A 27,419-nucleotide genomic window follows, 5' to 3' on the forward strand; every position below is an offset into this window, starting at 1 on the left:
GGCAGCGAGGAGGAGGAGGAGGAGGAGGAGTTGGGGATTGCTCAAGGGGTGGTGGAGGGGTGAGGCGGCGTTGAGTCAGGCACTAACACACCTGCCTGCCTGCTCCCAGCAGCTTAAAGCACGAGAAGCTGCCTGGCTGAGAGTCTCCCGTACCCATCCGCTGCCACGTTTCGCACCTGGGTCGGACGCAGAAAAGACCACGATGGGGCTGTTCTACAGTAAGAGCCAGGTAAGAACAGGGAAGAGGAGGCTCTGTGATGAGCTGTGCAGGCAGGCCCTTGGCGGCAGAGGGGACCTGCTGTAGGAGGTGGTGTTCTACCTCCTGTATCTTCAGTGCTGAGATTTCTTCTTCAGCATCAAGGCTGTGAGAGCAAGGCAGGGCTTCTGCCTGGGGTTTGTGCCTACTTTGTCTTTTGGCCTTCAGGAATGCAAGGACTTCAACGCTGCAGTAACTTAACTATTTTGAAAATTCCCAATTAAAAAAAAAAAAAAAAGTCTTTTTATACATTGGCATTGTCTTTTGCTTCCATCCTGTTGGGCTAGGCAAAACAACCTGCTGAGAAAAAATAAGGAGGTATCACTAATGTCAATGGGTGCATGGGGAAAGCCAGGAAACTAATATTATGTGTGGGGTTACATATAGCTCTCTCAAAAATTGTGGCAGTTTTGGGGCATAAGGCAATGAATGGTGACACATTGTTATATATCAAGCTACGTATTCGTTGCAGTGATATTCCCTGCTCTATAGGTAGTGTGCGTGACCTGTTTCTTATATGTGTTTGTTGCATCACTACACTTCGCTCTTCCATTTTTCCTCCTCTTTATTGTTGGTTGGATTTTTTTGTGGTTTTGAGGGTTTTTTTGTTGGTTTTGGTGAGGGGTTTTTTTGTCATTTAGAGCATTAAATGTGCAGTTTTCCCTCCTTTTATTCCATTAAAAAAGACAACTATCTAGGGAAAAAGTACCTCACCTTCAGCGCCTGTACTTTTGATTAAATACCATGTTTGTCGGATCCTTGCTTAGGATGAGAGAGGATGACAATCAAACCAGTTTCCTGGCAGGTTTGTTAAATGTCTTTTGATAACCACTTAGGTTTAGGTGGTTTCCCAAGATTTCCATTGATACCTTCCTGTGACCTTTGCTTAAAGGAAGATTGGATGAGCTGAATTATTCAGAGAGAAATAATTACAGAGTTGTTGCTTTCACTCCCCCCTTCTGAGAAGGCAGGGAGATAGCTCTGTGGAAGACACTTTTCAGGTCCTCATTGCGTGAGAGCCAGCACTGCTCTACGTCAAACATAACAATGGAGTTACATGGCTATAAACCAGCTGACGAGCAGCATCGTTACACCATGATATCGTTACTAATTCCTGCCCTGCTAGATTGTCTGCTGTTTGTTGTGAAATATAGTGGATATATATGACATCCTTTGAATTTGCTCAGACCAAGATGTGTGTCAGCTGTATTAATAACACAGCAAGGCTCACGATCATATGTTTCTCTGTGATTAGGTTGTAAAAGTCAGAGACCTCGAGTTGAGGGTTACCACAAGTTTCCTCAGAATGGAAAATGGAGGACGTCAGAGGTTTGTTCTGTGACTGAATGTACATTTTGGGTCTCTGGTCACACCTGGCTGCAAACCTTCTGGGAAGAAGGAAAAGATAATGCACAAGGAAGAACCTCAGTTCAGGAATGTTTTGGATGGTTGGAACTGAAACACTTAATTCAATGCTATCTCTGACTGTGCTTCTGTTCTTTCTCTCTGCATTCTCATCCCACGCATTTTGTATGCTGTTCAACAGACAGAACCATCTCCATGCAACTTGCTCACTGTAAAAATCATACGGATGAAAAATGCCAGGAAAGCAGACTTGCGTGAGTATCTTTGCTATATCCCTGGAGCATCTACATGCTTGTAAAACTACTCGGAATATAATCAAGTGTCACAAACACTACCAAGTACTTATAAAAGGAGAGAGAGAGAGAAGATGTGTGACTGTGGTATGCTGAAGATGAGGTAGCATAGTTAGAAGATACTGTTTATTCTTCTATCTTTGCCAGTGTAACACTGAAGTCTAGCCACCAGCTGTAGTTCGGATCATGTTTGCACAGAATGCACAAAATGTTTTACATCTGAATCTGCAAAGAAAGGGTGTTTTATTCACAGGGAAGGCTGCAATAACAAGTTTAGATAAGGCACTTCTTTCTGTGGTTCCTTCTTAGAATAATGTCCACCCTGTGCACCCCTGGACCTAACACAGAATATTTTATGTGAGCTGAGGACTGGACACTTGACATCTCCCATGGACTGTCAAATTTGATTCAGCCAGAGGAACAGCCATGTTTCAAAACTTAGTTGAGGGCTCATACTGCTAGCTTTTCTATTCTTAACTATTTTTACAAAATCCCCAGGAATGATAGTTACGTAAAAGTTTATTAATGCTCCATACATATCTGAACTGCAAAGCACTAGAAAAAAAGGTGTGAATGACAATCATCTCCAATCTGAGGAGATGACTGATTGTCTTGCATTTATTCATTTATACAGATAAGAAGGTCTGAATCCAGAAAGTTTCTATAGGAACCAGACCAAGTTAAATTTGTTCAGGAAAAATGATGCAAGACAAGATACCTGTCTGGGCCTTTCCAAAGTAATTTATTTTGAGTTCTGCTATAGTTTCTCTAGAGACCAAAGGTATATGAAGATTTTCTCACTCTGATTTTTATTGAAGAAAAGTAAGATACTTTCTTGTTGCTGAATGTATGGGGAAGAAAACTCTGTATGAACCTTCCCACTGGACTACTACTAAAGTGCGGAAAGGAGATATGAAGCTCAGTTGTAGGCTGGAGACAAATCCCTTGCTACAGCTAAAACCTATTTGAACATACAAATGTGCACTCTGAACTGAAAGAGGTGTGGAAAACTATAGCCCTTAGATATCTCCCAAGTAATCATGTTCTATTAAACCATCTGCATGATAATGAGCTTACCAATCTTCCTCTCCACCTTTTTCTCATCTAGGTCAACGCTTCTTATTTTTGTCTTGAAACTATTTTTATTCTGAAGGGAGTTTCCTATGTTTTGATGCTGTCTTTCCCAATACTAGAAAATTTCTAGGGCAAGGGACAGGTACTGAAATGCTCAGGCATTTCTGCTTCCCAGGCCAAGACACATCCCACCAGCCTGTAAAGCTGCTTAAAGGAGCAGTTTGAATGCCAGAGGTGCTTTTGGAGCGCGGCACAGGGTCTGGAGCAGCAGTAAAGCCACAGCACAGGCTTTCCAGGCTGAGGCTGTTCTGCTTTACACTGTGTGAAGCGTATACTGGCTGTGGTCCACAAAACAGAATGACAGACATTCACCACCAACATTGCCAAGCTATCATCTGTTTGAAATGGTAGTATCAGTCAAAATATTGAGGGGAAAAAATTTTGCACAAACAAAACAAAAACGATATTTGCAAAAGATGAATGCTTTGCTTGTTGGGTACTTCCATCACGTAGGAAAAGAAAATCATACCAGTCATGGCACTGCCTTGCTTATGCTTAATTGTTGAATCTGGTTTTGATTTTGCTGAGTGTAAAATTTGTCCATTGCATTTATCAGAAAGATCTGCTTTTAAGCCATTTCAGGACATAGTTTTCTATGTAGCCAGACTTGTAGAAGTCACATATTTCAATGGCCTCCCAGAAGGTCTCCCAACCTGGTGCCTCAGGTTAACTTCATTATTTGTCTATCATCTGCTCCGTTTTCCAGGTAACGGAGATGGGAAAATCAATCCATAACAATAGACTCTCAAAACCTCACTAACATCTCCCATGGAATAGATAATACAAGACCTTTAATAGAAGTTCAGTGCATAAGATAGTATTTTTATCTAAGACAATTTGAATTGTTTAATTCTGCTTTTTAAATGCTGAGTCTTTTCAGTGTGCCCTTGTGCTATTCTGTCTTTTCTTCCCACTGATCCATCAGTGTGTAAATTATAACACTAATTTCCACTTGTGTTTTGATGCATAGCTGATATCATTGATACCACCTGTGAATTTAGTGCCTTGTTTGTGTTCTCCACACTCCCCCTTCCCACTGAGCACACCCACATCCCCATCAGGCTCATTGGGGCTCTTGGTATTCCTGGACCTGTGAACACTTGCCAGTTCCCAGATTTGGGTGTGTGTCCCATCTGCATCCTGACTCCCTAATGGGGTGAGACTTGGATGTGCACCAATCCAACCCACCCATAAAAACAGGGCTTTTGCTGCAGAGAATTTCAAATTTCAAGCTTGGCCTCTCACAGTCCTTGAACAACCGCCATAATTCCAGAAAAAACCAGAAGGACATGTCTTTTCGCAGCATGTGGTTCAGCTTGGGAACTCCCCACAGCAGGAGATCATGGATGCCAAAAGTTTATGTGGGTTCCAGGTGGAGACTGGACAATTTCATAGAAGAAAAATCCAGTGAAGGTTGGCTTAGGAAGTCTCTGAACCTTAAATTGTGGCCATCTTATACTCTTCCTTAGACACCCACCACTAAATGTGAGGCATATTCTCCTCTGGCACTGATGTCCATCCCTAACAAGACGTACAATCCTTCCCCAAAAAAGACAAAGGGGTTAAAGAACAAGATACTGGAGAGAAACAAAATCATTAAGTGGAATTAACAAATGAAAAAGAAAACAGAGTATTAAGGGTTAAACAAAAAGGTAAAAATAGGCAACTAGATGGGAACACTGAGCTGAGCAATTTTAAGCCATCATTCCCTGCTTCCTGAAAACATGAAAACACAAGAGCCCTCAGTGGACACTGGCTGTGTGCCCTGGGCTAAATGGACCTTGATTGGTGTAGAGTTAAAAATATTCTTCAGCATTTTCTTAGTAAGAAAATGATATTTTTGAAGCTTTTATGGATTTTTTTTTTTTTTTTTAAGTCAGGCTTGTTAATTTTGGAAACTTCCAAGTTTTGGACACTTTTTATATAAGGCTTATATTATTTTGGGTACAATATGTTCTAATATTATTAAGTATGTTTAACGTTTTTATAAAACCCCCATATTTTATGGCATTGCAGTAGCAGTTCTGAGATCAATTAATATAATGGCCATTGAGATCCTGAAAAGAAACATAGCCAGTGAAATACATTATTGTTTAAGGAACTATGGTTCAATGTGATACTTATTGCAGGAACCCACAGACTTCCTCCAGTGTTTTGTTCTTGCACTGTTGTTATTGTTTCATTGTTATTTATTACTTACTTCACGATTTAAGCAGTTGCAATTATGTACCAACAGCCTATTGCTCTAGATGCTGCTTGAAATCTTGTTATAAAATAACAGCATGTGGACTGATAAAGCCCGACAAGGGAGAAAACGGGGAAAAAAAGTAAGGTTATTTAGCAACATCTCAGCAAAGGGATGTTTTAAGGAGGGATGTAAATGAGACTAGTGATACTATTTTAGGGATGCGTGTAGGGTGCTCCACCCAATGTGAAGGGCAGGGTGGGAGAAAATGTGAAAGCTTTTTATTGAAGTTTAGCTATTAGGAGATTAATGTTGAATGCTCCCTGGAGGCAGGAACTGATCTCCCAGGACTAAATTAATTCTTATAATCTGACTGTGAAGGGCCTTGAGAAGGAAGGTGTTTACTTTCACAGAAGTAACCCACATTCTTATTTTAAAAAGCATGTAAAAAGTTCCAATGATCTAAATTATCTAATATTCTGCACTCTAGAAAACAGCAATGCCTGCCTCTCCACCCACCCTCAGCCAGATCTCTGCTCAGCTCCACAATGTGGGAGGAAGAAGAAAAATGCTTTTCTCAGCTGGTGGGGATGTGTTTTGTGACATGGATAGGTCCAAGTGAGGGGAGACATCATCAAGGGGATGATCTGGGCAAACAGTGTTTGAGGCCACATTCTGGTTTGGATCCCTTCAGCACAGTAAGAAAAACTATACCGTAACAGTCATGAAAAAAATCTACCCCCTAGAAATAGCCTCAATGCGAGCGCTTAAAGGCAGCCCAAGAAAAGGAGGAAGATGTCTCGGTTTCTGCCCAGGTTACAGGGGGGCTGGAGGTTGTGTCTGTTAGCATCCAAAAAGGAGGTAGAAGTAAAATGAAAAATTTTTGGTTTAGCCCTGTTTGAATTCGAGCTGTCTCTGCGACAGGTGAGATTATAGCTCAAGCCAGAATAGCCGGTGCTCTGCTCTTGTCTGGGATGCAGCATGGTGCTGGGGCTATGGTGTTTCTGAGCATGGGTCACGCCGCTGTAATGCTTTCTAATGGCAAAGCACAATTAAGATCCAGTCCTGCTGCTATCCTGGAAGATAATTAGAAACTTAGTGTAATAACTGGACGAAGAGACCGTGCTGTCATAAATACCTGCTGCCACGCCTGCTTTTGGCAGGATATTGCCCCACGGTGATACCACGGCTGCCACTCCAAGCACGTCTGACGGCTGCTCGTGTGTCGCGGTCCAGGGGAGGGACACAGCCGGCTGCTGCCGTGAAGCTCTGGTGCGCGTACCACGTCTGAGCGTCATCGCCGTCGTTAGGTGGTGGTTAGGCTTACGTACCAGGGTAACGATGCTTTGCTGGCGCGCGGCTGGCAATGGGAACCTTGTACATAGACGTGAAGAGGCACTTGATACAAGGCAATGGGATAACGTGGCGTGACCGACCGGCTCGGGCACAGGATGCGCTGTGGAGTGCCGGTTCTCACAGCTACTTGTGCCTGGAGCTGGTCGGGCAGAATACGGGCCCCAGGTATCCGAGAGGTGTAAAAAAGGATCCTGGGAGTTGTGCCTGCCTCTCGTAACACCTGGAAAATACTTCATGAACAAGAGGCAATTAGGTTTCAGAGGACACCTCTGAAGTACAAAAGGCATCACCAAACACGTTTGCAGATGGGAAGAGGGAAGCAGGCTTGTTTAGTGGCTCCCTCAGAAGCGCCCCCAGAGAAAGTCAGAGATCTGAAATGAGAAGTCAGAGCTCTGCTGTCTGACAAGAAGTTATTTCTTAAAGGTGTATGATACAGTGCAGTAGCAGACAGTGATCATTTGCAGAAAAGAAAAAATTGGTGGACTTTCGAAGTAATACTTTGTTCTTTGCCACAGGCCTAGTCAGAGCGTGTATTGCTATTTGGGAAACATCAATGAAATAAAGTTTGGATTGCTCACAAATTTCTGGACTCAGGTCCTTCTGATCCTCTTCCTAGTGGGGACAAGAGCTGACAGCAGTCTGTGCTAATACCAACCCGGACTTCCCAAGAGCCTAAAAGGATTTTCATGTGGACATTTCCTGTATACACACAAAAGTTTCGAGTGATTAGGACTGTTAGAAATTCAGGTGATTTCTATGAGTTTTGATTTATTCTTTTTTTTTTAGAATTTATATCTTTGTATATGCCGCAACTACCTTAATCAGTCAAAGTTACTCTTTTGTTTTGTTCACAGGTACTCAAAGAAAGATGACTTAAATCTCAGGGAAGTCAGGAAAAAAACCAAACAGCTGGCTTTGTTAATTCTTCAGCTACATACAGAGTGTGATAAAGGGAGGAGTCAATTATTCTGTGTTTCCCAAAGTCAGGTCTACCAGTAACACTAGGTGGGACAAGACTAAGTCTAGTCAGATGAAGGTGTGTCTGCTATGCAATGGCAGGAATGCTCAAGTAGGTGGTGTTACAAAGAGGAAATATAATCCTAATGATGGGATTGGCATTTATGGGCAATACTCCCCCATGCTATCTTTGGCACTTGTGTGCGTGGTTGTCCCTAACTAACAGATTGTATTCTGTAGGGTGATCATCCCTGACTTTTGAGTGTGGGTCCACAGGATTGTTAATCTCGTGACTCATGTTTGCCTTTTATTTCTTAATAACTATGACAAAACATATTTGCAGGCAGATTATTCTGACCTCAGAATGAAAGTGCTTGTTGATGATGTAAGCACTGCAGACTGCTGCTAACCACTGTTTCATACTGAAGCTTTGGTGCTGAACATCCCTCACCTACAATGGAGCTCAGGTGGGAATCCAAACTTTATAACAGGCCTCTTCATCTGGGAAAGGAAAATGAAAATACTAAAGCTGCCCTCCCTACAGCTGGAAACATTAAAATTCATAGGTGACCTTTATGACCTGAATACACCTCTAATTGAAACAGCAAAGCCAAAGCAATGCAATCTTGTGCAAAGAAGCAACGTGACCTCGCTCTGTGCTGGGAAGCACAGACAAGCTTTCACCTGCCCATCGAGTGTTGCAAATACCCTTATCCCTCTGGCTGAGGCACAGAGATGCAGGTGAAAATAGTGGCATTAAGCAAGATTTTTTTATACAGCTTTACTGGCAAAAACTATCCTTCAGGACAGCTGCTTCTCAAACCAAATGTTACACCGTCAGTCTGTTCAACATTTCAACACCTTTCTTACATGTGCTCACTTTAATCCACTTCAGAGGATTAAATGCAATTAATCTTTTCCACAGATGATTAATTTGTTTTTCTTGAAATTTTTTTCTTGAATTTTTTTCCTTGAAAAGCTCTGTTGTTGAGCTCTGTGGTGTATGTGTGTGTTCCCTTCTTTAACTTTCCAAAAGGGAAGAAGGCAGACTTTAATCAAATGCCTTGGTGGAAGACCTGCCTTCTGTGACAGCAATGGGGCTTCTTGGGAACCTTCAGTGAAATGAGCTCCTGTCGCCACCGCATTGGCAGCCAGATGTGCTAGAGAAAAGAAAGGTTGCTCCAAAAAGTAGACAAGACAGAACTTACAGCCAGAGCTACCCCAGTAACATTAAAGCATGTGGAAGCCCACTCTGTATGAGCTGGGCTCTGTCTGTCCAGCAGCCCGCATCACAGCTCTTAATGGGATCTGCTCCGTGCTGCTGACAGGCAGCTGGACCACCAACGGTGCCCAGCCCTCTGAGGCTCTCATGTGTGCATGCCCCTGGGCGTATGGATGGCTCGTCAGCATTAAAACCTTTGAAATCTTATATATATAGATGGTCTGGCTGTGTATTTCTCCAAAAAGGAATGCAATGTATGTGTATAAATGTGTATTTTGAATGTTTATTGGTTTTGCAGCAATTAAAAGAAGTAGTCCTCAAGAAGAGCAAACTGCCAGGCTTTCACAAAGAGTAAAGCAAACTGGTTGCCTAGCACTGGCTTGATAGCACCTTAGCTAGCACCCTGGCCTACGTTCTGCATATTGTCCTGTGTACAGAGCTTAAAAATTCATACACTGCAACACCTTACGGGGTACTAGATGTGTTTCCTTGGTCCATTGCTTTCACGCTTTCCTTCTCGTCAACAGTAACCCAGTCGGACTGCTACGTGAGCCTAAGCCTGCCAACAGCGTCTGTGCAGCATTTCCGCACCAAAACGGTCCAGAACAGCAAGAACCCAACATGGAACGAAACCTTCCACTTCACGATTCAGAGCCAGGTTAAGGTAGGAATGGCAACTAGCCCCAACAGGTATTCTTACCAGATATCAAACCTACCTTATAGCCTTTGCACACTGAGGGTCTCTCCGAGTTCCCTTACAAAGTATTCATACACTCTTATGTAGTTATTTAACTTTCAATGGTTGGATAAGACTGTATCTTCCTGAATAATCAATTGTCTGTAGAGTGCACCTGCAAAATTTCCATTTTACTGCTGCCTTTGCTTTCATTCTCAAACTTCTTTCCTAAATTCCTTTAGCTAACATGAAATATCTGTGGCATCTGATATTTGCTAAACCTTATACAATCTAATTTTTTTTGATTCCAGAACATTCTGGAGCTGAAAGTTTGTGATGAGGACAACGTAACTGAAGATGACCATCTCCTCACTGTGTTCTTTGATGTCTCCAAAATCCAGCTTGGAGAAAACATTCGGCTGTGTTTCCAGCTGAATCCACAGGTATGGATACAATTCAAGGACAAAGCTAAGGTGATGTGGTCAGGTGAGAATGTCGTTATCTCAATCTTTCCTCTTGTGTGTCCCATATACAAGCCTTTCTTATTGCCCATTTAGCCACCTGAGTATGTCCAACTGTTTCAGGGGCTGATACCCAGTGTTGCTTCTGTAATTACTGCAAATGTGGAGTGCTGCTTCTACAGCAGGTGGCCAACATTATTGGACTTGATTGTCTGGTTGCTGTCCTTGATGTCAAAATATGGAGAATTTACTCCAACAGTTTTGGGCAACCCTTTGCAGTTGGAGGTGGTGCTTCTGAGCTGTGCATTATGCTTTGCTAATATAAAAGTAGTGATCTGCAGTCATAAGCTGCAAACCCTATTTTCATAAGTGAGTTTTTCAGCAAGTCTTTATTTCATAAAGTTGAGACAACTTTATACTGAAGTTTTAAGGACAGTGTTTTAAGCCCAGAAATACTTTACTTTAGTGAGTGCTGATTTGATATGATACCTGTTTTGGAAAGGTTGGCTCTGTCCTGTATTTTCCTTAGCACTCACACTATGGGCCAACAAGATGATGGGAGGTGCACCAAAACCTGCGAAGGAGGAAGGAAGTCTCAGGGAAAGGGAATTACAAAAACAAAGATGAAGACTGAGCATGCAATGAGGCTAAGTGTGCAGACTCCACCAAACCAAAGCACACCCTCCAGAACACCCTGGACTTCATACGCCCAAGTGTGCCACCATATTAATGTGCCACCAGCCCCATCTGCACAGGCTGTGGGTGAGGGCTGGGAGAGGGGCAGGATGATTTGGATGCACCAGCGAAATCCAGCCTCGCTCATGCTGAGGATCAGTGGGGAGTGCTGAGAGCTTGTGGGAGAGGAAGGGAAAGGGGATTGCAGGTGGCCTGTTGTCCTGGTTTCAGCTGGGATAGAATTAACTGTCTTCCTAGTAGTTGGTACAGTGCTATGTTTTGAGTTCAGTATGTGAAGAATGCTGATAACACTGATGTTTTCAGTTGTTGCTCAGTAGTGTTTAGACTATAGTCAAGGATTTTTCAGCTTCTCATGCCCAGCCAGGGCACCTGACCCAAACTGGCCAACAGTGTATTCCATACCATGTGACGTCCCATCTAGTTTAGGAACTAGGAAGGGGGGGGGCAGGGTTTTTGGCCGCTCGGGGACGGGCTGGGTGTCGGTCGGCGGGTGGTGAGCAATTGCCCTGCGCATCATTTGTACATTTCAATCCTTTTATTACTACTGCTGTCATTTTGTTAGTGTTATCATTATCATTATTAGTTTCCTCTTTTCTGTTCTATTAAACCGTTCTTATCTCAACCCAGGAGTTTTACTTCTTTTCCTGATTTTCTCCCCCATCCCACTGGGGGGGGGGGAGTGAGTGAGCGGCTGCGTGGTGCTTAGTTGCTGGCTGGGGTTAAACCACGACACCTGTGAAACAGTGAGGGGTGAACCTATGACTGCAGAAAGGGGGAGCAACCACCAGAGGCCCTGCACTATGTATTACATTTGGCCTGCAAGGTCTAAAGTAGGAGTCTGCTAAAATAACGGGTATGACATTAGAAGTATGTGACGCTAGAATTATAGCGGGTAGGACATGAAGAAAATCAAATCTGTTGCATGCACGGTAACAAAAGGTGGATGCTGGCTTACAGAATCCCCCAGAGAGAACAGATTCCTGTAGGGTATCTCTCTTCACAGGAGAATCGACCTGCTGTGACTGCATTCATTTTCTTTCACAGGGAAAAGAAGAGCTGGAGGTTGAATTCACAATGGAGAGCAGGTGCGTAAGGTCAGATAGGGGATCAATAGAAATGTCAGCCAGAGGCAAAATGTTACTGACACAAAACATCCGTTCTACACTTGCAACCCCTAACGCTGTCACCATCTGAATAAAGCGGAGGGGGGCTTTGGGTGTTCAGGAAATGCTTGTCTAGGGCATTTAATGGAGAAGGGGTGCATGACAGTGCATGATGTGCGTGCATCTACGCTGGGCATCCAGGCACACGGAGAAGCTAGCACAGATGCGAATGGGAGGATAGAGATGTCCCTGATGGCTGCTGCTCCCCAGGCTGCAAGGGGCATTCGGCACAGGGGGAGAGTTTTGAGTTTCAAACCCCTCTTGCTCTTCATACTTGGAATTTGTTTCAGTTGTGGGAATAGGTTAGAAAAATTTTTTTACTGTGTTTCCATATTGACTGTACAGTTAATAGAGAGAATGGGTGTGTAAATCAGTCCTAGTGCTGCTGTTGATTTTTAAGGTAAATGGTAGTATTTTTTGCCTTGTTGTTATGGCACGTTGGATGAATTAACCAGTGTTTCAGCTCTGATCCCCCAGGTTTGAACTGAGCAATATGGGGCAATAATGTATTTATGCCATCCCTGTGTAAATTTGCTTCAATATGTCAGAAAACGATCCTGTCTGATAGTGAGGAGCTCCTCTGTTCAGCAGATCTCCATAAACAGTTTAAGGTTCAGACTCAAGCCTGTGTGAGGCAAATTAGATTGAATACCCAGCTAGAATTTCTGATGCTCTTTGTGCATTCTGTCTGTCCAAAGATGGACTTTTAAAGATAAAGATAATGAATTAATGATTAAAGAAGAGTTAAAACAAAACAAAACAAAACAAAAAAAAACAAACAGAAAAAAGAGAGTGTTTTTGAATTGATTGTTTTCCATTTTGTCTTTCAGTCCGGATCCTCCTGAAAACATTGTTACTAATGGAGTTTTAGTGGTAATGTTAATTTCATAATCCTTTCCCTGCCATATAGCAATGCTAATTGCAAAGCTAGTATTAAGGGTACCAGGCAGTTGCTCCATACGGTGGCGTGAAGGCATGGGCCAAGAGGCAGGCTAAAGCCGGTGTCAGCGTTGGCTTTCCCACGCAGTCCCTGCCAGTGACTTACGCTGCCAGAGGCTGCAGCTGCCAAAGCTGCGAGCTGCCGCCAGCGCTCGCCTCTGCCCAAACCCAGCTGGGCTCGGACGGACAACATCCCTCCGTCCGCCCGGGGAGAGCTGGGCTGAGCACCCTGCCCGGGGAGCCTTCCCCTGTGGCTGATCCTCCCCCAGGCCCTCGAGGGGCTGCTTCTCTCAGTGGGAGCCAGCAGATCCCTTCTTTTTCCTCATCTCTACGTGATCTGTTATTTCCCATGTGGAAGCCCAATGCCACCTCCCTCGGCTTGGTTAGGGGGTTACAGACTGGCACCATCTCTCCCCCCCGAGCCCCCCCGTGCTTCGCACATGCCCGAGGGACTGGCCAAGGCAGAGCTCTGCTGACAGCGAACCCCTTTTTCTCTTTCCCTGGTTGTCTCCTACAGTCCCGTGAAGTTTCCTGTTTGGAGGTGCAGGTGGACGGCGGGAGGCTGAGGAAGGACAGTACAGGTGAGCCTTTCGCCGTCTTACGGAGCAAACCTGGATGCCACTTTATGGAAAAAGGACTCAGTGTTTTACACTTGAACGCTCTGGCTTAAAGTTATTTAAGACGCAAGACAACATCTCACTGATGCCAATGGCCTGTGGAGGGGGCTGTAGTTGGGCAAAAATATACATATTATTGCAGAATATGGTGTGAAGAGCATGTGGTCTGGTTTCCCCACAAAATACTTTCCTCTTTAATAACATATTGTCAGATGCTTATAATTTTCCAAAATATTTGTCCAGGGAATTGAATTTTTTTTGAGTCCTAAACTGGAGCTAACTCCTATTGTTTCCTGGTTCAGAGACAAAGAAAATGGGCAGGTGAGGACTGGGCCTCTTTTATCAATTCAACTTCTTAAAATTTCTTTAGGCATAAAAATATAAAACATGCCACTAGGTGAAACACAAGACACACAGTGTATTACCAAAGACATTTGTTGCACATTTTAAGCAGTGCATCACTACTATGTTGAGTCCATGCTCGTGGACCTGTGTATCTCCCACACAATTTTTAAAACATCTCACTGACATTTCCTGGTGGCCCCAATCCAGCAAACTGCTTAAGCATGTGGATGATCCAGCTGAGCTCAGTTGTCACAGTGAAGAAATTTGCTAGATGTGGCTGAAAATGCTTGAGTGGGATAATTCTTTTAAAGGCTGATTACACACCTTTGAGTGTGTGGATTTAGAGTGTATTTCACCTTGAACCTGGGTTGCTTCCATTCTATATAAGGACCATTTGAAGCTTATTATATGAAGGCCAAAAACCACCAGACGTTACTTCTGTAAGTGCCCGAAATTATTTCAAAAGAAATATTACAAGTTGAAATAAAGGGAAACATGATAGAGGGACCGAGATTTTACTGGTTCCAAAGGGAACTGTGGTCTGCTACCAAAAAAAAAGTTTCTCCTCAAAGTCTGAAATTTTCAAAATACCTTATTATTATACCAGAATAATATTTCAGTACCACATACTGTCTTATTGCTGAGGTATTTTGAAAATTTCAGACTTTCAGGAGAGAGTGCTTTTCTCCCCCCAAACTGTTAGCTGTGAGTCATTATCTAATGAATAGAGCACTAGTCTCAGCAATCACAGTATAGATGGAAGTGCAGTGGTACTGTAGCAACAGTTACTATATGGCACATTCTGTACACAAGCTCTAAAGCTGAAACCCAAAGGCTCAGGTAAGTGAGTCTATTTATTTATCCTATAATTGGAGTATCAAAATGAAGTTATTACTTAAGAAAAGCATATATTACATTACTGTGCAAACAAATTCTCCACATTTTTTTGAAGACCTTAAGTTTGAAACTCCTTTGCTTCAGAGAGAAAGTTTGCATTAACTGTGGAGGGGTCATATGAAGGAACCCAGACCCACACGCTGAGCTCCTGCCTCTGCCCGACCTCCCCGACGAGGTTCCACTACATCAAGTATAATCAGTCGGCACTCACTGTGGCTCTACCGCGGCGGAGGCGGCTCAGCAGGGTATGTGATCACCACTAATGTGTAGCTGGCTCTTTGCTGTCTACTTCTTTGGGGACCTCTAAGACCTGAGTGTGTGTGCAGGTCTGTGTATGCAGGGAATTGCTAAGTGCATGTATGTAAGTGAGGCTGGGGAGACTGCTTTTACCTCTTTTTTCCCCATTTTTCTATAATAGTTAACTGTCATTATTCTTTTTTACCCTTTTTTTCCAGTCTATATCAAGTCAAAATGAAAGGGATATGAACGAGTCTGTGACTCTAGCTCTGAACTTGCTTCCTATACAAGAGAAAATAACAATAGCAGAGGTGAGAACAAGTCTTTCTTAATAAAAACCAGCCCAACACACATTCAATTTGGTGGGTGATGAGAGTCTTACAGCTCAGTGATTCAGTTCCTGTCAGGCACCATGCATGCTACAGTGTAAGGTGTGAATGACAGTCACTCTGCAACTATGTGATATTTATTTTTTTTCTTTTGTTCTGCATGTGGTTCCAGGCATGCCATTCAACCTTGTTCTGAGTTTACATTAGTTTCCTCAGGACATATCTAATATGTTCATCAACATAGTATGTGAGTTAACAGTAATGGATATGACAGTTAAGACTTATATTTGCAAAGGGAAAGCCTGAGGCGGAAGATAAAACAGAGAACATCCATATGCCTGTGGTTCAGATGCCCAGCTTTCAATGACCTTCCCAGAAAATGAAGGTTAAACTAGATGTTCAGCTATGAAAAGCTGAGGGGCCCCAAGCCCACCTGGCATGGGTGAATGGCCCACTTCTATTCGACCCAGACTGTACTGGAGCTTATTATATCTCTCACAACTCAGACCATTGCTGGCCAGATTCTGCAGCTGTGTTGCTGACTGCAAAGATAGTGAAACTCAGCCCGTAGATGCAGTGGGGGAGGAAGGCGCAGGATTAATGACCTGAGCATGCTTACACTGTTTGTATTGCGATTTTCAGGACAGGACAATTGACTTGTACACAAAGGCAAATGAATGGTAAGTGAGTCTCCAGCAAGACCTGATCCTGTAACTGGGAGACATTTGCACCTACGCAAAGCTCAGTTGAAAACAGCAGGGGTCCATGCAGGCTCAGTTGTAAGCAGAGGTGTGCTCATCTTCGGGTTGCAGACTTTTGTTTGCCAGGTTCTCCTTTTTCAGTGATGGAGACTTAAACCATGGGTCCCCTTTCCTCCAAGTTTCCCAGCTGTTAGTGCAGCTCAGTAAGTAGATCTTGATTTGTGTGCAATTATGCCCACAGCTGGAATGAACAGCTCCACAAAGAAATCGTATTTCTGTATTATACAAACAAAATAACACCAAGGCATGGTAGCTGTTTCCCTAATCAACTGCAGTGCCTGTTGACAGAGGTTATCTAGTTACAGGCACATATGGCAGCACTACTGAAACTTGAAAAATGAATTCTATCATAGAATCATAGAATGATTTGGGTTGGAAGGGACCTTAAAGATCATCTAGTTCCAACCCCCCTGCCATGGGCAGGGACACCTTCCACTAGACCGGGTTGCTCAAAGCCCCATCCAGCCTGGCCTTGAACACTGCCAGGGATGGGGCATCCATATCTTCTCTGGGCAACCTGTTCCAGTGCCTCACGACCCTCACAGTAAAATAATTTTTTATAACATCTAATCTAAATCTACCCTCTTTCAGTTTAAAACCATTACCCCTTGTCCTATCACTACACTTCCTGATAAAGAGTCCCTCCCCATCTTTCCTGTAGGCCCTTTTTAAGTATTGGAAGGCCACTACAAGGTCTCCCCAGAGCCTTCGTATATGCAAATGCAACCAGAAGTGTGTTGTAGGAACCTTGTTACCATACCGGGACAGTATGTCATGTTCTGGTCTACCTTCCCATTTGCATTCTTGTTAGCAGCTACAGGAATTAGCAGAGGCCTGCCTGTGGTGTTGCTCCTTCTCATTTATTACATGATACTGTCCACAAACTTGTCTGTAAACACACACAAGCATAGCCGGAGTTGACCATGGTGAATAATAATATAATAATATTTGCGCCCTGGTCTCAGGACTCAGGGTCTGTGTTTCAGGCCAAGAAACCTGGATGCCCGCCTAGGGTTTGACCTGTGCACCGAAGAACAGGATTTCCTGCAAAATCGGAGGAAGGTAGTTGCTGATGCACTGAAGGAGGTTCTTCATCTGGAGGAAGATCTGCAAGACCATGAGGTAACCAGGAAAGGCACCGCTGGGGGATTTTTCGCTCTCTTTTCCCTCTCTTTTCCCTCAAGCCTGGAGATGAGGAGTGATTTCTCATCTCCATCCAGATGAGGAGTCAGCAGCTTCTCCTCCAAGGTACTGTTTGCAGTCAACGTGATCTCAGCTGGAGAGGTCAACAGCCTGGCTGGATGAGCAAAGTCTCTATTTCCACTTGTCTTTCAAATGAATCATTTGAAGGAACATCAAACCAATGAGTTTGGTCCGTGTTTCTTAAAAACCCTTCCTGAAGTGCCCAAATCTTCCAGTATACTCCACAGGGATGTCCAGCAACTTGTATTATTTATAACTCATGGAGCAATGTTGCTTTGTCTCTATCTACGTGTTTTATTTTACTAGTGTCTGGATGTTGCTTTTGCATGTCTGTCATCTTTTGACATGGATGTACCTTAATACCTCTTTCCCATTTGTGCTTTCTGCCCTTTTTTTGTGTTGAACAGGTGCCTATAGTGGCTGTGACCACAGCAGGATGTGGGATAAGAGCGCTCACTGCCATGTATGGCAGCATTTTGGGTCTTCAAAAGTTGCGTGTTCTGGATTGCGTTTCATACATCAGTGGCTCGTCAGGCACAACATGGTGAGGAGTCATTTTGATACTGTTTTTTGGATCTTGTTGTGTCAAGCAAAACCCATGCTTTGTCTAGGGTTTTAGTTCTCAGCGAGGGTAAAAGGGGTCTATTGAGTTATTGCTTCCATCTTTGGTCTATGAATGCCAGGGTCACCCATGAAAGGCCTATTGTGCATCATACATTTGGTGTCACTGAAGTAACTTATCGCTAACCAAAAGAGAAGACTTTATTGGAAGTGCAAACATCCTTAATCCTATGCAAAATGATCCTTTATGGTTATTTACTGTTGGACAGAAACACATAGACAGCTGGTGAAGCTGCTTGTGTTGGATCCCAAATCAAGTGACTTTTGACTGATTGCCTTTGGACTTGCATTTCTGCTCAAAGAGGAGAGTAACCTAAAGATAAAATAATAAATGCCCAAAGCTCTGTGAAGTATATCCTCTGAGTTTCAAAAGCATCTTCGTCACTTCTTTCCGCTTTCCACCATGTTTCCTGCCTGCAGGACAATGACAAAACTGTATGAAGATGCTGATTGGTCACGTAAGGATCTTGGAGAAATAATTATTGAAGCTCGGAAGCAAGCAGCCAAGTGCAAGATGGGGGCTTTTTGCTTAAGAAGTCTGAGGAATTATTACAGAGAGCTGAGCCAAAGGACCCAAGCAGGACATAAAACATCTTTTATTGATCTGTGGGGGCTCATGATTGAATCCATGTTAAATGATGGGGTAATGTCTATATATCTTTCTTCTCATAAAGTTGGTGACTTGATCTTTATGACCATGATGACAAATTAAAACCCTAGGAAGAGATACCTGACCAATAACACTGTACTTGGTATGTAGGCAGAACACCGCTTACTTACATTAATAACTTGGAGACATAGTGAATGTTTATGCTGGAGCCTAAAGTGCGAGTGAATGTAGCATAGAAATGCTCAGACTAGCTCTAAAGTAACCAGCATGCTAATTAACACTGCAGTGGTCCAAGAAATTTTTTAGGTTCTTGGGTGTTTCTTATGGCCCCATGCTTTTATGTCTCCAACTGCTGCAACATTTACACAAGCTGCAGTCATACCTTGAATGTACTGCAGATATACCCCATATGTAGTTACTGCACTTTGTGATTTAGTGATGAGAAAGTATATTGATCCAGAGCTCCCGAGACATCTTAGTTACAGAAACTGTGATTTTGTAGGTGCCTTTTGGATACTTTGGATTGGATCTCTCAGGACCTCCTGTTCATAATTTTGTTGTAATGACAAGCAAAACTTTCAATGTAAACTAGCAGACTGATGATAGCTGGAGAAAAAGCTATTTTATCTTAAAATCCTATAAACATGCTCTATATTTTGTCTAGGTGACACAGATAATATGAAATACTCTAATTTCATATCATATTTCACATTGCATTTCTGGCCTCAGTGCTACATAGCAAAATTTGCTAGAGTTTAATTTGGCTGAAGTACACTCAAAATCTCCACTTCATGTATAAAATAAGTTGTTGGTATTGGACAGCTCAAGGATTTTTCCACTGTGGATGATAACTTTCAATACGGTTTTCAAAAAAAATCTTGACTAGAAGGGTCATTAACATGGTGCCTTGAAGAACTCATATGTTTAACAGATGAACTATGTGATAAAAGCTGAATTACCCAGATCTGCCCTATTTTTTCACTTACATTTAGCGATGCAAAGTTAGAATAGCATGTGAAGCAACTCATTACTGTTGTTGTATACTGACTGTAGAACATGGCTGGTTATCCTAACAACAGTTATTCCTGTTCCCATGATTTTCTTGCCCTCTGTTATTCAAGCACATGGAAGTAACTTTAGGAGGGAATTCAGGAAAACGATATCCCATATTCAGACTTTGTAAGCTGATGTCTTTAAGGAACTGTTTATCAGCTAACCATTATTTTACTTTTTTTTTTCCTCCCCAAATCCAGAAATGCCACCACAGACTTTCTGATCAACGTCGGGCAGTGAATCAGGGTCAGAACCCACTGCCCATCTACCTTGCCCTCAATGTCAAGGACAAAGTTGCCACCAAAGATTTTAGAGGTAATGTTTCAATTTTGGAAAAGAGCTGTGTTTTTGCATGGGGATACAGTAAATAATGATGAATTGTTTTAAATTCTCACTTCAAGATAGGAGAAGTCCTGTTCAGAGATGTAAAGAGTAACTGGGCAGCCACAAGCTAGACAGCAACAGTTCAGTATTTTGTAAGATCTCCTAGCATGTAAATGTGCATATTCAGACATTAACTTCAGCCTAATAACATGACACAGATCTGTGACACTGTCTCAGAAATGCTATGAATTCTTAAAGAAAGTGATTCACTAGAGCTTTAAGGTTGCTTAAAATATGTTTTTCATGATTGGCTAAAGGCATTAAAAGCAATAGAAGTCAATCCATGTTCTAGTCCACCTTCCATGAGAAAACTTCCCACTTGCTAGATAAAAAGAGAGCATAATTTAAGTTTTCCCTTAGCCCTGACATTGCTCTTTCACAAACCTGCAGACACTGGGACAGCTGGTTGAGTAGCGGCTGTCAGTCAGCAGGGTTTGTTCAGGGCACATGCTAAGCCAGCTTGCCTGAGGGGGCTGACGCCTCACACATTTATTCCACATCTGGCAACTTGACTGTTTTTAGTAGCGGAGCTAACGTTGTTGGTGCATGTGTTGGCAGAGTGGGTGGAGTTCACGCCGTATGAGGTGGGCTTCCTGAAGTACGGTGCCTTCATTCGTGCGGAGGATTTTGGCAGCGAGTTCTTCATGGGTCGCCTGATGAAGAAGCTCCCTGAGTCCCGGATCTGCTTCATGCAAGGTGACTCACCAGCCTGGGGGAGTGACAAGATTTTCATACAAACACTAATGATTCTGAAAATTAGTGCCCAGAAACCTGTTCTGCATTTGGCAGCAGAGGTACTGGCTCAGTCAACTTGAAATTCAGTCTGTCTCCTGAGACTTACTCAACTGCCCTTGCTAGCAAAGGTGGTTTTACCATTTATATGAAGATAAAATGAAACTAAAATGACAAATAAGTTGTTATATACCTTCGTGAGTGCTTTTGAAGCATCACCATTTTCCCCTTAGCTTGCAAAACATTTTGAAAGTTGGAAATCTATGAGACTTTGTGGAAGCTGGAGGAAATGTTGAGAAGAAATAAACAGGGCAAGAAAGAGGGGAATTGGGGAAGGAGCTGGCTGAAAATATTTCTTTATCGAAGGAAAAAGGAAATGAAAATAGGAAAATGACAATGTAAAATTTCTAAACAAAAAAAAAGTTCCAGGTAAAACATGGCAGAAGGGAAAATACTTTGAAATTTCTTCTGAAATAAGTTTGCCTTCTGAGTCAGCTCTACCACTGAAATAGATGTGTGGACTTATGCAAAAATTACATAGAAATACGAAAAGTTGAAGAGCTGTGGAAGGAGCAGAAGGCAGTTTTAAAAAGAACTTCCTTGTGTTTACCTCAGCCCTACTTATTATACCTCTCCCACTTCCTAGGAATGTGGAGTAGTATCTTCTCCAAAAACCTCTTGGATGCCTGGCACGCAGCTGACAATTCAGAGGACTTCTGGCGCAGGTGGACCCAAGACAGAGTGACTGAAATAGGTAAATCTCAAGTACCCTTTGATTTATAGCCTCCTTCCTCCAGGCCCCTCTGATAGGGTAACTGTGCTCACATTATTTGAGGTTTTTTTTGTCATCCTGGTTCTCTCAGCTTTGGGGTATGGAAGGCACCAGGACAATCAAGTGATTTGATTTTACTGAATAGCCAGTGCTTTGCTTAAATAGTGAGATTGTTATTAGAAGGAAAGGCACCATCAGACAGACCTTGATGGAAAAGAGATAGGAGATGGATACATAAGGTGGTCCTTAAAGTGCTGTGTTTTAAAGGCTGGAAAGAAGAACTTCTGTCAAAGCCTCATGTCAACTATTTGTTAGCCAGAGGGAAACTTGAGTGTTTCCTTTCCAATATCTATTCGTCCTACACAGTGCATCCCTCCCTCAAAATCTTACTGAATTGAAAGATTTAGTAGAGGTCAAAGGAAGTCAATGTAGTGGAGCTCTCTTACACCAGCTGAGAGAGGCAGCTCTGTACTGAAAGACCATTCCTTGAAAACACTCATGAGCATCTTCATGTTAAAATTCAAGCAAAGTCAGTGATTTCATAGTGAACAGACTTGGATCACATCTCTGTGGGCTATGTTTTTGGAAAAAAAACCTGAACTCTTATGTTTGGGTTTATATAAATAATTTGCAAGTTTGTGTTGAATTCATCTGGCCAGACCTGAATCAAATGGAACAAAGTCTTTTTTAAAAAGTAAAAATGTTTAGTTTAAAAATAAAAAGTTCAAATTTTTCTATTCTTTTCAAAACAAGCTTTGAATTTCATAGTTAACCTAAATCTAAAAACAGTAATCCCCTCAAATGTATAAATAAAATTATTTTCCTCATTTTTTGTTTACTTGGAAGAGTGAATTACTTTAACATGTTCCAAAATCATGTTGCTTTATGAGAAAAATGCTCCTTTAGTCAGATGTAGCCAATTGAGGTTAAGAAAACAATAGGAATTTTATATTTTTTGTCAAGAAATTAACCAGAACTCACAGCATGCCATAGGGAAAAATAACGCAATGCTGAAAGCTGTGAACACACGATTACTATTGGTACAGAAGAGTCGCTGACCCTTTCTCCTCTTTGCACCTAGCCGCTTCTAAATTGTGGTCATAATTCAACTGCATGTCATTTATGCTATATGTCTCTAGAGGAACAACCAGACTTGACCGAGAAGCCATACGAGATGGCTACATGCATGTTCACCCCTACGAGCGGCCTCTCCACGGCTCTCCGGGATATCCTGACGGACCGCCCTGCTGTCTCCAAGTACCACAACTTCCTGAGGGGCTTCCAGATGCACAACGAGTACATCCAGCAGGAGCATTTCACAAAATGGAAAGGTGTGGACAGCACTTCTGCCTACGCACCTCAGCGATCATCAGGGTGGGCGCAGGGCCTGGGATTTATCGAGGGGCATTTGTACGTCCTGAAGAGAACGGAGTGGGTTTGGTGGTTAGTTGTTAGTGCTTGCTGAGAGGAGAGGAGGGAGAACTAACTAACTTCTCACATCTTTCACTTCCAGTAACACAACTGTTCAATTTCTGGGTTGTTCAGCACTGAAAGTCCTCACTGGGATGAAAATTGCTGGGGTGGGGCTTTGCACATATGGAACACCTGCCTAGGTTTTGGTGTAGTTCCTGGGTGTGGAAACACCAACAAAATGTGAATGGAGAGGCTGAAGAGAGATTCAGGATTGCTGCACGCTATCCTAAACCAAAGGGAATATATGGAAGGGAAGCTCGCCTTCCTTTTGCTTTCTAACTTGACAGATGTCTTTCTGCAGTGTGCTAATAGCTCTGAATCTTTTACTCTTTAGACACTTTGCTAGACACCTCTCCTAATGACCTGAGAGGCAACTCAGAGCACCTGGAGTTGGTGGATGCAGCTTTCTTCTTTGAAACCAGCTGCCCACCCCTTATGAGACCAGAGCGGAAAGTGGATGTCATCATACACTTAAATTACACCGGTGGATCACAGACCTTGGTGAGATGTCTCAAAACTCTCTTTGTTTAGTAACGGCTTTTCTTTTGCTTTCCACAAGTTTCAGACAGGTGTCTGTAAAACATGGAACTTAGTGGAATTTAGTAACATTGTGTTTCCAAACCTTAGAAGAAGAATGGAAACTCCCAGAAGGGAAAACATCTGTTTTTCTCAAACTGCTTTTGAAATACCCGTAAGTGCTTCACCAGTGAAATACAGAGCGGCACAGTGAAATTATGATGGTTGAACTGCAACTTCTATTACAATTATATGTAAGATTTAATAGCACAAATATAGCTGGGAAAACTTTGTGATTCAGATGCTGAATTTAATCTGCATTTTCTTTAACATATAACATATTATTTGTCTTTATTTTAATGTGTGATTTTCTAGCTGTCCAAGAACAACCTACTGAGTGAAGAATTTAATCTCTATTTTTATCTCCTTTAATAAATAAAATTTTTTTCCTTAAATAGTGGGCTTGAAGCAAGACATCAAATGCATTTACTATGTTTGCAGAAATCTGATTTGGTTAAAATGTTTATATAGATTTTGAAAGTAGTATTCACCACATAAAAAGACAGATTTAGACTTCCAAATATAGACTCATAACTGTAAACCTGTCCCTGAAGGGCACCACAGAAAATACAAAGTTCACTGGTTGAGGCTCTGTCATTTTTTTCAAGTGGAAGATACTTTAATGCTGCTCTTACACTGTAATGCCACATGAAAAATATTTCTCTGTACTGCAGCTGAAAAAGAGCATATGTAATAACTTGCATTACATTTCTTCCTTGTACTCTGAAGTCTTTTGAAAATATTTAATTCAAACAAACTGAGGTGATACTTCAGTGTTTTGTTAGATAATTTAACATAGTTGATCATCACAAATGAGCCTTCTGATGAATGCTTTTAGTGCTATATTTTGAGGTCTAAAATATGTTAGCTTGAAATCTCGTATTATTTCTTAAATTCAAAGTTATAGAAATGGGTAAGTTGGTCTCAAAACCCTGCTAAAGTCTACTGAGGTCAACTCACAAGTAATACTGCAATATAAACAGATAATGTGACTGTGAATCTTACTGTCTTGGATCACAAATTTAGTTTTTAGATCTACATTTTTCTGACTTAGTTCTCCTTTAATCAATGATGCTCTATAACATGCTTTGAATTGATCAGTTGTGTTCCTAAATCATGTTTCCTTCTTAGAGATGTGCCTTGGTACCTATTTAAACCCTCTTTACCATCCTGATATTAGGTGTTTTCCTGTAAGACTATTTCCAAATAGCTCCTCAGGCGAGAGAAAAACAGTCCCTGGGGCTGCAGGTGCTCACATCATTGCTGGCTGTCCAGTGCTAGCAGTCTATTTTGTGCAACTTGGCATGAATTACAAGGCTTCAGCAGCAGCCTGATCTTGGGTATCTTTTCTATTCCTTATGCTGCTGTTGTTGGGCCATGATCAGCCCCTGGAGCAGGCTTGCAGATACTTCTCAGAGCAGGGAATTCCGTTTCCCAGCATTGGGCTGAAGGATGATGAGAAGAACCTGAAAGAGTGCTATATGTTTGATGGTGCAGACACCCCAGGAGCTCCTTTGCTGCTTTATTTTCCATTAGTGAATGACACCTTCCAAAGATATGTAGCACCTGGTAAGTTAACAGTACCTATCTAATTTTATTGACCTAATGAACTTTCTCACTCCCTGGGTGTTTTTTCCTCATCTCAATACAAAAATCCTTTGTCTGTCTGCCTGTTCCTACTAGCAAATACATTGCAAAATGGGATGACACAAACGGTTTGCAAAATCAGGTGAAATCTTGTGCATAATTTTAGTTTGAGTCTTGGTGAGATTCAGTGAAAGAAGAAATAAGTTCTTCAAGTAGAGCTAATTTCTTCTTGTGATCTCCAAAAGTTTACTTTAGCATGTAGAACAAAGCATATTTTTCAGATGATGTATTTTTATGATGGTCAGATCTAGGGGAGAATTACCTGTACAGTATAGAATGGTTCTATGGAGGGCCATTGTGCTTTCTAATTGGGCTGTTTAATGTGTTGATTGTATATGCTGGAAAATCAAAGCAATAGTACCTAAACTAATACAGTCACTGTGTCCTTTTGGGCTAGAATTTGAGATGCAGGCTTTGTTTTTATGATGATTTCCAAGGTTACTAATATTCTGCTTCCTCCTGTCCTATATATCTCTTTATTCCTTTTACCTTTACAGTATGTATTCTATGCAAGAACCTTCAGGGTAAGACTTAAGCACCTGTGACCACATAAAATGACGTGCCATGAGCTGGCCAGTAGAAGGTGCTGGTTGCAATGGAATGATGTTTAGTGACACTATTTCTTTTAATTCCAATAGACTTTGTTCAGAAGTAGATTTTTCAGAGATTATAGCACTTGTCTTCATAGCAATTGCATCTGTGACCTCTCTAAATTATTCTTGACATAGTCTATCAGAGTACTGTAATTCCCTGGGACTACACAAACACCTTCCCTTTTTCCCTTGACAGGCATGTCACGTAGTGCTGCTGAAATGGAACAGGGCAAGGTTGATATCTCCAGTTTCTGCTCTCCATACTCAACGAGGGAGGTCTCGCTGAAAGCAGAAGATTTCAACAAGCTCCTGAAGCTTACTAATTACAACGTCATGAACAACGAGAACATGATTCTTCAGGCCTTGCGCATGGCTGTGGCACGGAAGAAACAAGCTCCGAGGCAGCCAGTATCACAAGCACAGTCCTCTGCTTGAACAGCATTTTCCTTTCCCTTACTAAGTATTTACCATGAGAGCACATATGCGATAGCTACTTCACTGTTCTTGGCAGGTGCCATCTCTAACTAAGTAACCTTCTCAAAAAAATAAAACTCAAAGTATTTGTTTCAAAGCCACATGGTTTGGTTTACTAAGCAGTAGTTGCTTTTTAATCTGGAGTTGTGATATCAAACACAGCAGTCTATGTTGTTAACACTATCTCACTGTGATGATCAAGAGGCAAAGGTTCAGCCGCATGTGATAGGGAAATAGTTTTAGCTCTCTATCTCTGTAATCTTTTATTGTCTTGGTAGCTAGTCACTAGTTTTTTTTCACCTGCAAAATATTCTGGCATTTCTTTGGGACCATTAATAGCAAATCCATAAAGTCCTCTTCAGACACAGAAGGTGGTGACCATTCAGTATCAATTTATATCATTTTATTGGTTTTAGTAACTTAAATTAAATGGTGTTCTACCTCTTAAGGGTTTTGTTTCCCAGGTGCTTTTTTGTCATGAACTGTTATGAAATATATATATTTTATGAAGGATATTTGATTTTTCAAACTTGTGCTGGATAACAGATGTATGGATGGGTGGCCTTTTAGGTCTTTGAGGACATCTATTCTTATCAATTAAATCAAACTTATGAATTTGTTTTGAAGGACCATTGCCATTTCCTCTCACAATCAACGGCGTTCTCTCTCAGATCATGCGTGTGTGCTGCAGTTGCCTCCCCCAAATGCAATTTTTGCTGCAGCATTATCTGGAGCTTGTAGTGAATTGACATATTACTGAAACAGATAGCACATGAGGGTGATTGCAGGATGTATGGTAATTGCATACAGACAATCACACTGGAGAAATGGAGTAAGACACCAATATTCTGTTCACTGCATCACAGTTGTTAAACAACCATAAAATGTAAAATACAGCTGCTAGGTATGCTAGTACAAATTAAGATGATATGATTGCCACAGCCTAACTAGTTATTTGACAAGTACATTGAAGTGCGGTGGCTGAGGGGGAAAAAGCTGATTTATACACACATAGCACAAAAACATAACAGCTCTCAAACCCCAGTGCAGTGGCCAAAAAACAGAAGAAGAAATGCCTGTCCTGGGAATACACAAAATGATGCATGCACGCATCTGATAAAGGACCTGATGAGCAATCTACTAACAAAAAGCAGCACTCCTCTTCAAGCTGTACAGGAGAACAGTTTGTAATACAGAAAACAATTGTGTGTCATTCCCAAGAAGCAAGAGTCTTGTCCACCAAAGCATGGATGTTGATCAACCATCACTGCATACCTGAATGTGGATATATAGCAGAATAAATATCTTGCATTTCTTCCTCTTCAGCTAATGAGTCATTTTGTAAGTAAATCCTCTGTCCCTTTCGCCAGTTTTTCAGATGTCATGACAAAA

The 27,419-nt window shown here is 42.0% G+C and overlaps 1 protein-coding gene across 1 annotated transcript; it reads left to right on the plus strand.

Annotated features, from left to right (window-relative positions):
- The first annotated feature begins 87 nt into the window (after positions 1–87).
- LOC142032239 (cytosolic phospholipase A2 epsilon-like) lies at positions 88–27,312 on the plus strand. The gene is made up of 20 exons (XM_075030656.1): positions 88–229; positions 1,803–1,875; positions 9,296–9,432; positions 9,756–9,887; positions 11,646–11,686; positions 12,595–12,637; positions 13,221–13,284; positions 14,647–14,807; positions 15,018–15,110; positions 15,771–15,808; positions 16,855–17,011; positions 17,500–17,636; positions 18,134–18,356; positions 19,577–19,691; positions 20,319–20,456; positions 21,139–21,246; positions 22,404–22,595; positions 23,072–23,238; positions 24,699–24,882; positions 25,750–27,312. The coding sequence occupies exons 1-20, from the start codon at positions 203–205 to the stop codon at positions 25,986–25,988; spliced, it is 2,469 nt and encodes an 822-aa protein (XP_074886757.1). The 5' UTR covers positions 88–202; the 3' UTR covers positions 25,989–27,312.
- Positions 27,313–27,419: the final 107 nt, after the last annotated feature.

This window comes from Buteo buteo, chromosome 6 (genome assembly GCF_964188355.1).
Source record: "Buteo buteo chromosome 6, bButBut1.hap1.1, whole genome shotgun sequence".
NCBI classification, from domain to species: Eukaryota; Metazoa; Chordata; class Aves; order Accipitriformes; family Accipitridae; genus Buteo; species Buteo buteo.